A 15,433-nucleotide genomic window follows, 5' to 3' on the forward strand; every position below is an offset into this window, starting at 1 on the left:
AAAGAGTAAAAATATAGAAAATGACTACTAAAATAACAAACATCATCATCATATTCGCTATATCATGAAGATTATATTAAGAATAGTGAAGAGAATATGAGAAGTGAAAGATAAAAATATTAAGAAAGGTGAAGAGAATAGAAGAAGTGAATTGCATGGGTTAAGAAATTCACATTTTATAGAGTAAAAACTAGTTGTTTATAGCCGTTATGTAGCCGTTAATAGTGATGTAAAAATCCGTTATATTACCATTACAAGTAGAATAAAAATTACAATTGTATACCTCAAATGATGTAAAAAATTAAACATATGAGAATAGTAATATGCATGTAGAAAGTGTAACGAGAAATTACTACCTACAGGTGGCATAGCCATCCATCTATGAGAATGTACAAACATGCCAAACTACTCAGTAAACCTTTCAAATGGTGTATAATGATAAAATTATAAAAATTATAATACGTTAGTGGCATAACCTTCCTTTGTATGAATATAAAATAATAGAGTACATTTACATACCTTTCACTTGAACTAATAAGGGTATAAACTTGTAGTAGAACTCGGGTTAGGACCTACTTTCTTTTGACTTTAAGGTAGATGCTTGTAATTGGATCAGAGCCTCATTTCTTTGAATTAATGAATGTAGACAATCGCAGTAGGAATAGAACGTTCGTATTGATAACGTGTTATAAAAACTAAAAAAATGTAAAACTAAGACGAAAATCTTTAGAGAGAGAGAGAGAATTTCATTAGTCTTTTGAAGGTATACAAAATAAAGAGCCTTAGAGCTCTATTTATAGGAAAGTTTTTGGCACTATTCACGATTAATATTTGCACAATACTTACTATTTGCATAATATTTACTATTTACGGTTACTATTTGCATAGTAAGATTCTGCCATGAATAGTAACTTTAATTGACTTACATAGTAACTTTAACTGAGGTGGACAGCTATTATTCATATCAATATCTTCATTTTATGTCAAAGAAAGCGGTTCTCTTTCTAATTATTAACGAATGAGATTTTTATGGTAGGATTTATAAAAATGAACTCTTAATGGGTCTTTGTTTTAGTTGTCAAATTGATCAAATTCAACAATAAAAAATGTACACTATCGATGGAAGGTCTTACCACCCTATTAATATATGATTTTTATGTTTGCACGCATATAACAATATTTATCCATAATTGGTAAAATTAGCCGTAAATATTTCAAAAGTAGTACTTTATTTGTACTATACACGCCTCCAAATCTTAGAAGTCCAAAACTAATTCAAACTAAGAAACGCAACAATAACGACAACAACAGCTATATTTCCTCACGTTAAGTAAACTCTTTGTAGTATGACATTGTTAGTTAAAAGAGAAAAAGTGGGTATGTTTCTATTTATTTTGGAAACTAACAAAACTCGATTGGGAACATAGTAGCGTGGCCGCACGGTTTAAATAAGTTTTATGTGCATACCGTTTTCATCCCATTAACGCCGAATATCAAAAATTTTATATATATATATATTTAGGTCTTATTCACTTTGTAAATGTGAGTTTTTAATTTAAATTAAGATGTCATATTTTTTAAAAAAATTTAACTGTAGCATAAAAAATTAAATGTGTATTTTCTAAAAAATTTTAACCGTAAAAATCTAACGCTAAAAGTTAAAATTGATAAAATGAACGATAAATACTAACTTCTACCCCAGCTTTATGATATGTTTAAACAATACCACTACAGGAAATTATGTCAGTACTGAAATTGGCCCAACCACTCCCAACTTATTATAAGAACCCTTCTCGTTCGTGCATTAAGTTCAAACCCTTCTCTGAACCTTCTCTCTCTCTCTCTCTCTCTCTCTCTCTCTCTCTCTCTTCTCTTCTCTCTCTCAAAGTCACAAGAATTAAACAAGAGAAGAAAACCAAAGGAAACAAAAAGATGGTCGCAGACGTAGGAGAAGAGAAGTTCCAAAAGTACCGGACAATGGCAGAGGTACAAAAATATATATATATATATATATATATTAATTCTTATAAGTCTATTGATCATCATCTTTAATCCTTATAATATTTCATGATCGCACTACGTTCTTTTCCAGAAAAACTTTATTTTATACACAAACAGAAAAAATATATATATACATATTTCTACAAACAGATCTAGGAAAAAAAATAATTTTACTGTCAGATTTTCATCAATTACTTTTTATTTCCATTTCTTCTAATTCTCATAACTATCTTTCTAGGTGGTGGAGGAGCTAAAAACAACGGCGGACATAGGCTTCCCTACAGCGGCCATGAGCCTCGTGAACTATCTCCGAAACATGGTGATGGTCGTGTGCATGGGGAGAATGGGAAGCCTCGAGCTCGCCGGCGGCGCATTAGCGGTCGGCTTCACGAACATCACCGGCTACTCGGTCCTCTCGGGCCTCGCGATGGGCATGGAGCCCCTCTGCAGCCAGGCCTTCGGCTCACAAAACTACGCCGTGGCATTCCTCACCCTCCAGAGAACAGTCTTAATCCTACTCTTCGCCTCCTTCCCTATCGCTTTGCTTTGGTTCAACCTAGAGCCTTTGATGCTAATTCTCCGCCAAAACCAAGACATAACAAGAATAGCAAGCTTGTATTGCAGATTCGCCATCCCGGATCTTGTAGCTAACAGCCTTCTCCCCCCGCTGCGCATTTTTCTCCGTAGCAAGGGCACAACTTGGCCTCTAATGTGGTCCAATTTACTAGCCATGTTTTTCCACATTCCAATCACCATTTTCTTGACCTTCAAACTCTCCCTTGGCGTCCAAGGAATCGCCATCTCAACTTTCCTCACAAATTTCATCACCCTCTTCTTTCTTTTATTTTACCTCTACTTTAGTAGTTATACCCCTAAGGAGCAGGAGGATTATTCTTGTAACAACAACAATAATTGGATGATCAATACGCCATTTTTTCCCAAGTCGTGGCCTAACATTTTTTTGACCACCGCAACAATATGGGAAAATTGGGGGGTTCTAATTAGATTAGCAATACAGAGTTGTTTGGCCGTTTGTTTAGAGTGGTGGTGGTATGAATTCATGACCATTCTCGCCGGTTATCTTCCTAATCCCAAGGTTGCCCTAGCGACGTCAGCCATTGTTATACAAACCACGGCTCTCATGTACACCTTGCCATTCTCACTAAGTGCTTCTGTCTCGACCCGAATAGGCAACGAGCTCGGCGCGGGCCGGCCCAACAAGGCTCGCCTTGCCGCCATAGTGGCAGTAGGGTTAGCCCTAATTACTTCACTAGTAGGGTTGTTGTGGACCACCCTAGGGAGAAAGCCTTGGGGGAGGGTTTTTACCCAAGATCACGAGGTTTTGGAGCTGACTACGCTGGTTTTGCCCATAATTGGGGTTTGCGAGCTCGCGAATTGCCCGCAGACGACGAGCTGCGGGATTCTCCGAGGCACTGCTAGGCCCGGCATAGGGGCCGCCATTAACTTCTACGCTTTTTACCTCGTCGGAGCTCCGGTGGCTGTTGTTCTGGGGTTTGTCTGGAAACTAGGTTTTGTGGGGCTATGTTATGGTCTTCTCGCGGCTCAGATCGCCTGCGTCGTGTCCATACTAACTGTGGTGTACAAGACGGACTGGGAAAGAGAATCGGCCAAGGCTAAAGAGTTGGTGGCAAGAGGACGTGATCATCATGATCATCATGTATTTGACCATGCAGACCATAAGAAAGTGCTTAAATGTTGTGAAGAGGGTGTCGCATTTCTGATCGACGAAAATTAAAGTTAGTTCTTGATAATGATGTATAATTAATTAGATTCGAAAGTAAGAAAAGAATGTACGTTCTCTCTGTTTTTTTTTTTTTTTCTATACCGAAAATAGAATGACTTATAATTTGGATAATATGTCAAACAAACTGATGATTCTATATTCTAGTTATATGTTTGCTTTTCTGGTTATATGATTTGCATGTACTTCTTTCCTCTCTTGTCTCTTTCAAATTTTAGAGATCCCCACTAATCTCATGATATATCTCTTCGTTGTTAGATTAGAATTAGCCAAAATTTCGTTACCTAGCTAACCAAACTCAAATCCATTTTTAACTATAGCTTAAATGCATTGAATACATACACATATACACACACACACACACACATACATTTTCAACCATTCATTCGCACATATGTATACATACTTAGTAACTAGTAAGGGCACCATACATTACTAATTTAGTATCATACCAAATTACAACATTTAAGTAGGAAAACCACTTTCTAGACACTAGTATAGCATATACGGGTATATTTTGAATACATTTAGTGGTTATAATTAGTTGGTGTGTCGTGAATTTTCCGTTTATTTACAACATTGTCATGTTCAAATTAGTTTTCATTAAGAGTTTACTTTATTACAACAAAAGGTATATATATATATATATATATAACATTTGGAACATCATTATATTTTGAATTAAATATGTTTGCTTTTTTTTTTTTTTGGTCTAAGTGTGTATAAGCTCAATTATTTTATATACATTGGTTCTTCACTGCGGAATATGTATCATAGCTAGGTGACAGCTAAAGTATACATGTTTAGCTATGCCATTTGTAAAACGAAGAAATTAAGGGTACTGTTTTGCTTAATTGCATAATCTGAATATGGCATCCGAAATAGAATAGCCCATTAATTAAGGACCGGATATAATGGGGGTTCCCAACACTTATATAGGACCCATCATGTTGTACTAGATCTTGAAAGAAAAAGTTACACAAAAAATATCCAAACAGAAATGTGTGCCACCAAGAAACATGCATGTGCGAGAACACATGCCCAACACCCCTATTTGATCAATAATTAAAACCTAGAAACATCACTGTCGAGCGCTAATATTTATATTTATATATATATATTATATAAAATAATATGATTATATATATATATATATATATTTCCAATATCAGAATTTAGTTATATTAGTATGTCATATGAGGATGGCATTTAGTTCCACCCCCATATTATGAGTAGTGTAGTGTAGTATAGTCCAATCTTCTTCAACCGGTCGTGTGGAAATCATAATAATAATATTAGAGAAAGAAAGAAAAAGATGAACGAAAAATAGATGAAATTAATCGAGAAATCAAAAGTGCTTTTTGGGAAAAAAAAAAAAAAAAAAGTACAAAAGTTATATGTTATTTTCGGTCAACATTGTCCTAATTAATCCCATTGGACTGAAATATATATTGATAAAACAGTTTTTTGTGTCTGCCTATGAAAACAGAGACCTACACGGTTCATATATTTATATATTACTTGATCACAGTAAAATCATGAAGATGGCAACTTGACAATGCTTTAATACTGTGGCGCTAATTCTCTCTCCATAAAACCACAGTTCACAACTTCACTTTCATGATCATAAATTATTGCTACATATATGTTTACGAACAGTACAAAAGTTACGAAAATATGTTAACAGTAAAAATATAATAGTACTACGTACTACACATGATTACGTGATAATAATGTGGTCATCATTATCTAAGGTTTTAATCAATCACAAATTCTCTTTCATTTCAGTAGTTCAAATCATAACTGATTAAGTTTTTTACTACAGTATTTTCTCTCACAAAAATTTAAATTCAACTATTTTTACTATAGTATTTTCTCTCACATGAATTCACATTTTAACTCAAATTCTTAACTCCAACAAGCGAAATGAACGATGCCTAATTTTTGGACAAAAAGAATAGATATCACACAAAATCAACAACTTTTTTTAATAGGCCTCTTAAATTAATTTTCTAAATAATAATATTGCTTCTATATATATGTGGAAGTTATGTTCCCATTTTAGACTAGGCATGTGCCGGTCCCGCATATTATGTGTTAGGCTTTGAAACTCTATTACTAAACACTAGTGTGATGTTTTCAACAGGTCGTTTTGTTGAAATTAACTCACCTATAGAAGCTGCCTCGTGTGGACATGATTTAAACCTAATTTGCGTATGAATTTTGTTGCTGAAAAGAGATACAACAAGTCATTCTTCTTCTCAAATGGAAGACAAGCTTATACGGCAGCTGCTGGTCTAACATTTCTGCGATCATAAAGAAAAAAAGTTGATGAGGGACATAGATTTATATATAAAAACCATGCGCGATTGGAAAACGGTGCAAAGGTCTTGGCCGGCAAAAAAGAAGAGAATATTTTAATAACTATAGGGCTGATACTTGTTTATATATATATATATATATATATATATATATTTCATATAGTAGTCTTTAATTATCTCTAAAAGGCCAAAAAAGGAATCATGTATGACATTTTTTTTTTAGTAAATGACAAGAGAGGAAAAGAGAACATCTTATTCAAATATAAAATAGAGCCCATGATCTTCATCGAGCAATGAATTATTATTATTATTATTTTATTTACTGGTCTTATGTGTTTGATTCCTTTAATAATTATTTATTGTCATGATGTATAGATCACATATATATAACTATTATATAGATACTCTTGTTCATAAAGCATAACAAGATAATTATCTCACCAACTAAACAAGGAAAGTCCACATGACAAAATAATGAGAAATATATTTTGTGTACTTGCATGCTTATAATTTATATGAAAAAAAGGAGAGAATTTTTGCCATCAACATCAAATACATAGGATCCTGGTGGGGTTTCCTCTTGAGTAAAAATTGGACCACACCCAAGAGAGAATTTCTGAGTCACAATTTATATACTGATCCCAATATATATATACGTGAATGATCATGACATAATTATAATGCTGCATGAGATCGACCTGAACGTGACAATACACGAAAAATAACACGTGACTATACATGAACATGTGTGTGTATATATATACATATATATATATATATATGTGTGTGTGTGTGAGTGTGAATACGATCATCTTAAGGTTGGAAGCCAGTTTTGTACTTGGACATACTACAGATAATTTATTATTCATGGTATCCAAAATCCGCAATCACTCCATATTATATAGATTAAACAATGAGTAGTTCTCAAAATACGAAGTAAAAAACTTTTAAGAAAATATTTTACTTTCAAAAATCCAATATAAATAGTTTCCCCTTTGCAGCCTTGTGGAATTTTCTAAATTAGAAGTGCTGTGGATTAAGCTGAAAGCAATAATTAATATATATATATATAGTATAAAGCTTTGGCCCTACTGAATACATATACACATATATAATGCGTGATAATAGATAGTACTATTACTATGGTTACGTACATACCTAAAACGCATGAACAATCGAAGAGCAGTTTGGCCAAGTTAAATATTGTAATAAGTTGAATAGGTGACTAAAAAATATTATGACAATTAATGAAATTAAATTCTTATCACGTTACATTATTAAATTTTTATATTTGATGGTGACCATGAAAACGTAATCATTATTCATATTATATATATATATATAATTCCTCATTAATTCATAAGGGTATGTAGCCATGGTACAAGAGATTCATATTCAATTAGAACTATAATTAATAAGGATACGAAATTAATTTATGGTACAAGAGAATCTTATTCAATTAGAACTATATTTAATAAGGATACGAAATTAATTGGGTTTGTTCTATAAAAATCAAATATTCTACCGAGCAGACATAATCATTAAAAACTCATTCATATATATATATATATATATATATAATTCCTCATTAATTCATATAGAGAAAAAGACTTTACATGAGAGTGATCTGTATGTAGCCATCGGACAAGAGAAACATATTCAATTAGAATTATAATTAATAAGGATACGAAATTGGCTTTGTTCTATAAGATCATATATTCTGCCATCTCGTCCGGTCCCTAACTTAACATATCAAGTAAGAAAACTAACAGCCATTATGAAGATCCATTGCAAATTTGTAATTAATATTTTCTCACGTGGTCCAAATAGAAGTGCTTTCTGTCACTTTCTTTTTCTGACAATGCTCAGATGATTCATATTTTGTGATTCTAAGATACGTAAATGCCACGTCCAATGTAATTGTTACGTGTACGGTAACCACCTTGTTTTTATATAGTTTCAGATTTCCATACCTTTCACATGGGGATCCAAATCTTCTGTACAATTTTTTGTATTTAAACGGTGTCTAACTAATTAAATTATACTACATCATTACATAATAATTATACAAAAGATTTAATATAAAACAATTTAAATTTTTTACACAACGTGACATGATATGATTAATTAGATATTAATTAAGACACGAAAATGATTTGGCGATGGCGTTTATTTTTTCTGTTTTCTTGACTGTCTCCATCGACTTCGAGGATTTCTACAATGTAGTTCGGATGCGACCTAAGCATCAGACCGATAAGGCCAACAGATCAAAATTCAAACTACATGTATGATAAGCCTCCGGTTCAAGAATTTAGTTCAAATGTTTGATACCTATCCTCCAAAGAATATATATTAATTTAGAGGATGTTTTTAGGAGGAAAAAAAAAAAAAAAAAAAAAAAACTTATAATTGGTATTGTCCAAAATTTTAGACTACTATATATTCATCAATTTATATATTTTTTCTGATGTGATTCTAATACGATTTAGTTGGGCAAAATTGCGCACCGCCATATTTTTTTTTTTTTTCCTCCTCATCACTAAAGTTTCCCATATTCGGTGAACTATTTGTTTGCCTAATTCTGAAAATGAGTCATGCTGAAGACATTTTATGCATGCCGGGATGGACCATTTCTTAGCTGTAGAAAGATCAGCGGGCCATTTAATTAGTTGGACCCACATGGATCCTTATGTTTGATCGAAAACCAAAAATTTGAGAGAAACTCTTTGGCAAGATTCTTTTGACAACTCTTTTAGGATGTTCCTCTTGGAAAAACAATAGTAGACCATTATTGGCTTCTAATCTATACACTGCTTGTTTACGGATCCAACCATTTGTGTGGTAGCTTGACACTGCTCAAACGGCAATACTTCCAAGAAAAATTAAAAACTAGTTAGGCGTCCACCACCAATACACAGAGAACGCCTAAAAACAAAACAGAACCAAGCTATTGAATGTTGAATATGTGTGTCTATATATATATATATATATAATATATGTATATAATATATGCATATATATATATATAGTTAACTGCTTTAGAACATCTTGAAAGAAACTCTCTAAAATTTATTTAAATTTTAGCTAAAATGGTTAAAAAAAACTATTAATTTTTTAGATTATTCACTCCAACTATATTTCATATTTTAGCTAAATATAAATTATTTTAATATTTATTAAATTTAAAATATAAATAACTTTATTAAATTTAAAAAATAACTTTTTGCATTTATTATAGTTAAAAGAATAAAATAATATGAAAAATTAAATGGTTAGTCTCTCCATGTTAGTTATAGGTATTCTTCAAAATAGCTAACTATTTAGCTAATAGTTAAGAGTGAAGAAAAGTAAAAAAAGAAAAGGATTTAAAAAAAAGAGCTAAATCATTAATCATTTTAGCCAAAAACATAAAATAACTAGCATGATTAGAGTTGCACTTATGAGTAAAAGCGTAAGCTTTATTGGATCAAGTCTAGATTCATGATAATCCCTCAAACATACGATTAAGTCTAGATTCATAATCCCTCAAAACATACAAATTAAACACCTCCTTTAACGGAAGGAGGACCATATGTGGGCTTTATCTGTATGTAGACCAACTGTACGTAAATCTTGGACTTTAGGATTTTTTTGGGCAACATTCAGATATTAAAGCCCACTTTACCTAGGGATTGTGATTTGGAAATTTTCTATTTCTTGCCCTTTGCTTATTAAATAGGGTTAATTTTCCCTGAGATTTCTCTCAATTCTATTAGAAATAGTATTTTAAAAGCATGAGATATAGTAAAATATTTATTATTTATTTAATAAAATAATTTATTTATTATTTTATGTGCATATATTAATGAATATTTAATGAATATCACTGAAAACTTAATGATTATTTATGTGACTTTAAATATTGTATATAAGTATTATATGTGAGAGGATAACAATTAAAATGATGTTTGTAATTAATTTAATTAAAGTTTAGAATTTTTAATTAAAACATTACTAATATATGTCATTCTCATTCAAAATGGAACAGTGTTATCCACGCTGTTAATATAACGAGATGTTGAATGAGTGTATTACGCATAGTGAGATTATGTGGAACAGGGACATGGACACAATATGAATTTCTGATCATTTCTTAGAATGATCCTCAATCATGAGTTATTAACAGACTCTTATTTATGGATTTATGTCTTTTGATTTACTTGGTACAAATTTCAGATCCTGAATCCTATTCTATATATTTTGGAGACATGATGAAGTGAGTAGCTGTGAATGTTATTATACGAGATGGATAAATAATTCTTTTAAGAGTTGATTCGGTACTTAGACCAGTACGAGCTCCGATTCATGAATTTATTTTATGAATAATTATCCATTAGAGAATCAATGGTACTCAAGGATAAAAGATGTAATTAGAGAGGTTAACGAATTTCATCTAACTCTAATTATGAATTATTGATGAAGGATTGATCTATATGTAATGACTATATCAAATGGACATTTCACAATTTAGAAGTAATTTATGTCTATAATTACGATAGTGCAATTCTAACTTTATAGTGGAGTAAATTTTAAAATTAATATAATTAATTAATTAATTAATTAAAGTGTTTAATTAATTATTAATTTTATTAGAGCTCAAAATTATAGTATAGGTCCATGAATCCTTACATCGTCCTTGTAATCCTACAAGACACTAAGGGCAAAATGAGAATTTTAGAATTATAGATCTAAAATAAAACGCTCAAGGATAATTAATTGATCATTGTTAATTAATTAAATATGTGATTATTTAAATTTAAATTTTAGAACACACATGTGAAGGTGTTCACATAGTGTGAACACCCATCATTGTGTGAATGCCTATCATTGTGTGAATCCCTCTGAAATTTAGTTGCTTGCTCTCCAATTTATCCAATTGACTTATTTGATAAGTTGTCCAATTTGAAATTCAAATTAATTTAAGTCTGACTTAAATTGGAATTTGAATTTGAGTCAAAATTGGACTACAGGATAAATGTAAAAATTTTGCCCTATTCTTTACTTTAGGGCCGGCAATTTTGGACACGACACGATGAAACGATACGAAAACGACACGAGATAAATGAGTTGAAGCAGAGGTCGGTGACGTGGAGCTCGATTGGGGGTTAAGCGCATGATAGTAAGGGAAATTCCCAACGAGCCCCACACTCAATTAAAATAAATTACAAGACATATCCACAGGATCTCATTACCGTACATACATGACAAGTAATAAGACATTACAGACATCATCCACAGTCTAGAAATCTAAATATCAGAGTTTACAAATTCTTACGGGCCGACACGACACGACACAAACCGACCCGTTTATTAATCTATATATATATATATATATATTTTTTTTTTTTTAAGATAAAACCCTAGCTTCTCTAATTCTCTTTCTCTCATTCTCTCTCATTCTCTCACAGCCCGTTTTATTTATATTCTCTTGTTTGCATGAAGGGTGTTTATAAAATAATAAAACGTGAGCGAAAGACCCAATAGGATATAATTTGAAATAACTTTATAAATAAATGAATAAATAAATGAGCATGTAAATAAATAAACGTATAAGTAAATAAAATAAGACATTCAGCCTCGACATAACAGCCGGAACCTCACATCATTTTTCTCAAAGGAAAATATATTTGAAAATATATTCGTATTACAAGCATCAACAAGTAATTTATACTATGATAAATTACTTACACAACCACGTGCACAAGCCATACCCCCGGGGTTTCGGGTCCTGCCTCCAAGGATGCACTCTCCACATCCTATCTTGGCCATCAGCCAGTTTACCGATTCGCAAGATCTCTTATCTTAAGAAATCTTCATTAAACTTTATGAAATCGTTCGTTATAATCTCATGAACTACATAAGCCATGAGTCCCATGAACTACAACAAGCCATGGTCCCATGTACTACAACAAGCCATGGGTACCATGAACTACACAAGCCATGGGTTTTTAAATACTTTTCTTTCGCAAACAAGCCCATTTTTCTTTAAAACATTTGTAAGGCCAAAATCCTTTTTGAAAACAGGCTCACAAAGAAAAGGGTAAGAAATCCTACCTCGTAATTATCAAACCTGTGGCTAGCGGTGCACTATTCCAGCTTCCGCTTCCTCAAGCCACTCAATCTGAGTCTTCAGCCAACACTGATACAAGACAATACTTTAGGATTAAATTCTCATTCCTAAAGTAATTCAGTCTCAATCATATCCTTTGATTTCTAATTAGTGTGTCTTAATCAATTTCATGTTTCAAATTATCATTCCAAGGGTTTTTAATCTCAAATCATGGATTAAAGATGCTAATCCATTCATTCTAGGTCCCCAAACGAAGCTAATTTGGGTTCTCCTAAAAAACAGATGTCAAAACAACATTTTCAGGCCGAACGGGGTCAAACCCCGTGTACACCGGTCGACCGGTGACAGAACAGTGCATCACCACCGGTCGACTGGTGGTGTGCAATCCGGTCAACCGGACAGGTTGACCGGTCAGGCCAATGCAATCCGGTCGACCGCACAGGTCGACTAGTGAAGAACACCAGTGCGAGAAAACTCATAAAATCAGTCTGAAAACCTGTAAATCCAGTCCCAAATCATAATATCTCAAGGGACAACCACTAGATCCAGGTTCTAGGTACTAAATCAAGTCTAAAGAACCCAATATCTCTAATTTCTACCATAGTTTTACTCAAAATCCATAGAAATCCTTTTTGAACCAAAGTAAGTTTTTAAATCTGAAAAAACTTGAGATTCAAGAGAGGTTCTTCCAGTAATCTTACCTTGAATCCTTCTCTTGACGTTGAAAACTTCTTTAAATCTTTCCTTGGTTCGAGATCCGGTTGATTTTGAAGCAAAACAGGAGAGAGGGAGTGAGTATGAGAGAACGAGAGAGTGAAGGAGAGAGAGAGAGTGCACGAGAAGCAAAAGGAAAAGGAAGAAAATAAAAGAAAATAAAAGAAAAGGGAAAAGGAAAAAAGAAAATAGGTGTCCAAGTATTTTAAAATGACAGTCCAGGAATATGCCCATACACACTTCTGAGTAAAAATTTAAATACTGAGAATATTTAAATACCTTAAAATTATTTAAATTTACACGTCAGAAACATTCATTACTTAATAATCAATTAATTGAATCAGAATATGCACACTAATAAATCTTAATTATCTCAATTAATCTCATTTAATTCTTTGGGGCGTTATAAATCTACCTGTGGTGGCTGGCCAGCATGTGGATAAGGGAGAGTGGATTTTATTTCAAAATCAAATTAGAAGTGAGAGATTATTATCAAGTTTTATCTTGGAGATAAAGATTAGACTTCTTCTCGGAGTCTGACTACTACTCTATAAATAGAGATTGTAGAAAATTGGAGAACATAATTTTTGCTTTCTCCAACTATAGTGGCCGAATTATGAAGTGTGTGGAAAGGAAATATTTTCTCCTAAATTTCACGTCATGCATGTGTTGGTGTTCGTGAAACACTTAAGTGTTTATTTACTAATCCAATTTTGTTTCAGGTGTACCCATATACACGTCTTCATAGATTTAAGAAATTGACGAGGAAGATTCAGGTGCTCTAAACTAGCTTGGAACAAGGAACATTCATGGTCAAAAAACTCAAGTTATCGACCTAATTGTTTGCTAAGTAAATAAACTAATTTGATTAATTTATTCATGCATAATTTGATATAATCTATAGAATATCTTAAAGTTTTATGAAAATTTTTGTTATACACGATCTGCTAAATACACGCTTTCGTATCTAAAATCGTTTCGGAAACTAACTTTGGTCCCCGACTTTGAATATGTCTCACACAATTGGTCATTGAGGTTTTATTTTATTTCAGTTTCGGTCCTTCTGTTAGTTTTGTGTTGAATATTTGACGGAATCTATGAGAGTTAGGGACCAAAATTAAAAATATATGAAGTTTGCGACTAAAACAATACAAAAAAATAAAAATTAATTTCTATATAATCCTATAATTTTAATTGTTTCCCATTTTAGTTCTTATTTTACACAGATTCCGTCAAATTTTAAAGCCTAGTTAACAGAAAGACTGAAACTAAAATAAAATAAAAACTCAATGGCCAACTGTAGACGTTTGAAAAGTCAGGGACCAAATTGAAATTCAGAGTAAACTTCAAGGACCATTTGTGAAATTAATCCTATTAAATAAGAATGTTGTATCATTCAAAGAAAAAGTTCAATACAAGGAAATAAACTAAGGCAAAAGAAAAGAAATCTATTATTTTACCGATTCGAATTTTTAATTTCAGTTTTGTTATAGTTAAAAGCTCTCACAAAAGTCACATCTAACTTTTTCTGTTATAATTAAAAGCTCTTACATAAAATCACATCTCAACTCGAATTGAAAACTCGAATCTACGAACTGAACGAGACGTAATAATATGTAGAAAGGTATGAAAAACATATTTTACTAGTAAAATACAGATTAAAATTGTCCGATTATATCTTAATCATATCAGATTAAGAAATAGTAGTGAAATTTGATGAAAATTCGATGCTTCATCATTATTCTCTACCTGCGGTCGAAATTTTTTCTATTCTTTATCCTATCACGAAACTCTCCTTATAGTAGAAATGAAATAATACATATGCCTTTAAAAAAGTACTTGCAATAATTCATCTATCAACACAGTTAATGGACAACCATATTACTCACTGGCGTGGCCAAAAATACATCATATGTACACCTACCTTGCCCTACAAGGAAAAAAGAAACTCACTGCAAAAAGTATAAGAGAATTTAAAGTAGGAAATAGGCCGAAAAGCTTAATAAAGTATATAAATCAATTTTTAGTTATAGAAATTAATAAGTCATAATTTGTCAAGTTATAGTTCATAACCAGATAAGTTACGGACAAACTTGTTAAGTTATGGTTCATAACTAGATAAGTTATGGATAAATTTGTCAAGTTATGGTTCATAACCAGATAAGTTATGGACAATAACTTGTCAAGGTATGGTTCATACCAGATAAATTATGAACAAAAATAGTAATTTAACCTATTTATTAACTTATGTAAATTATTGATATATTAATTTTAATTCGCCGTTAGCCTATTCTCCTCTTTCTCCCGAATTTAAATGTCCAAAGACCCAAATATAGGCCCATTGTAAGTGTTGGGTTGTTTTGGTCTAGGCCCCTCATTCTCAACAAGTCCATTCATAAGAAGAGAGAGAACAAGTTAGGACAAGAGCTAATAACTTTAAACCTGGGCTTTCGGGTTTTGTTCCATAACATGGGGACCATAATAATGCTTCGTTGAATACAACAATTAGCTGTAATTCATGTCACA

At 32.1% G+C, this 15,433-nt stretch overlaps 1 protein-coding gene across 1 annotated transcript; it reads left to right on the top strand.

The window, feature by feature from the left end:
* The first annotated feature begins 1,931 nt into the window (after positions 1-1,931).
* On the top strand, positions 1,932-3,757 carry LOC21390613 (protein DETOXIFICATION 55). Its single transcript, XM_010106840.2, has 2 exons — positions 1,932-1,986; positions 2,240-3,757. The coding sequence occupies exons 1-2, from the start codon at positions 1,933-1,935 to the stop codon at positions 3,755-3,757; spliced, it is 1,572 nt and encodes a 523-aa protein (XP_010105142.1). The 5' UTR covers position 1,932.
* The last annotated feature ends 11,676 nt before the right edge of the window (positions 3,758-15,433 follow it).

Source organism: Morus notabilis, unplaced genomic scaffold (genome assembly GCF_000414095.1).
Source record: "Morus notabilis unplaced genomic scaffold, ASM41409v2 Scaffold182, whole genome shotgun sequence".
In the NCBI taxonomy this organism is placed as follows: Eukaryota; Viridiplantae; Streptophyta; class Magnoliopsida; order Rosales; family Moraceae; genus Morus; species Morus notabilis.

Coding starts and splice junctions, on each gene's coding strand:
- LOC21390613 (XM_010106840.2), top strand. CDS start 1,933: ATGGTCGCAGACGTAGGAGAAGAGAAGTTCCAAAAGTACCGGACAATG. Junction 1,987..2,239: donor AGTACCGGACAATGGCAGAG/GTACAAAAATAT, acceptor CTATCTTTCTAG/GTGGTGGAGGAGCTAAAAAC.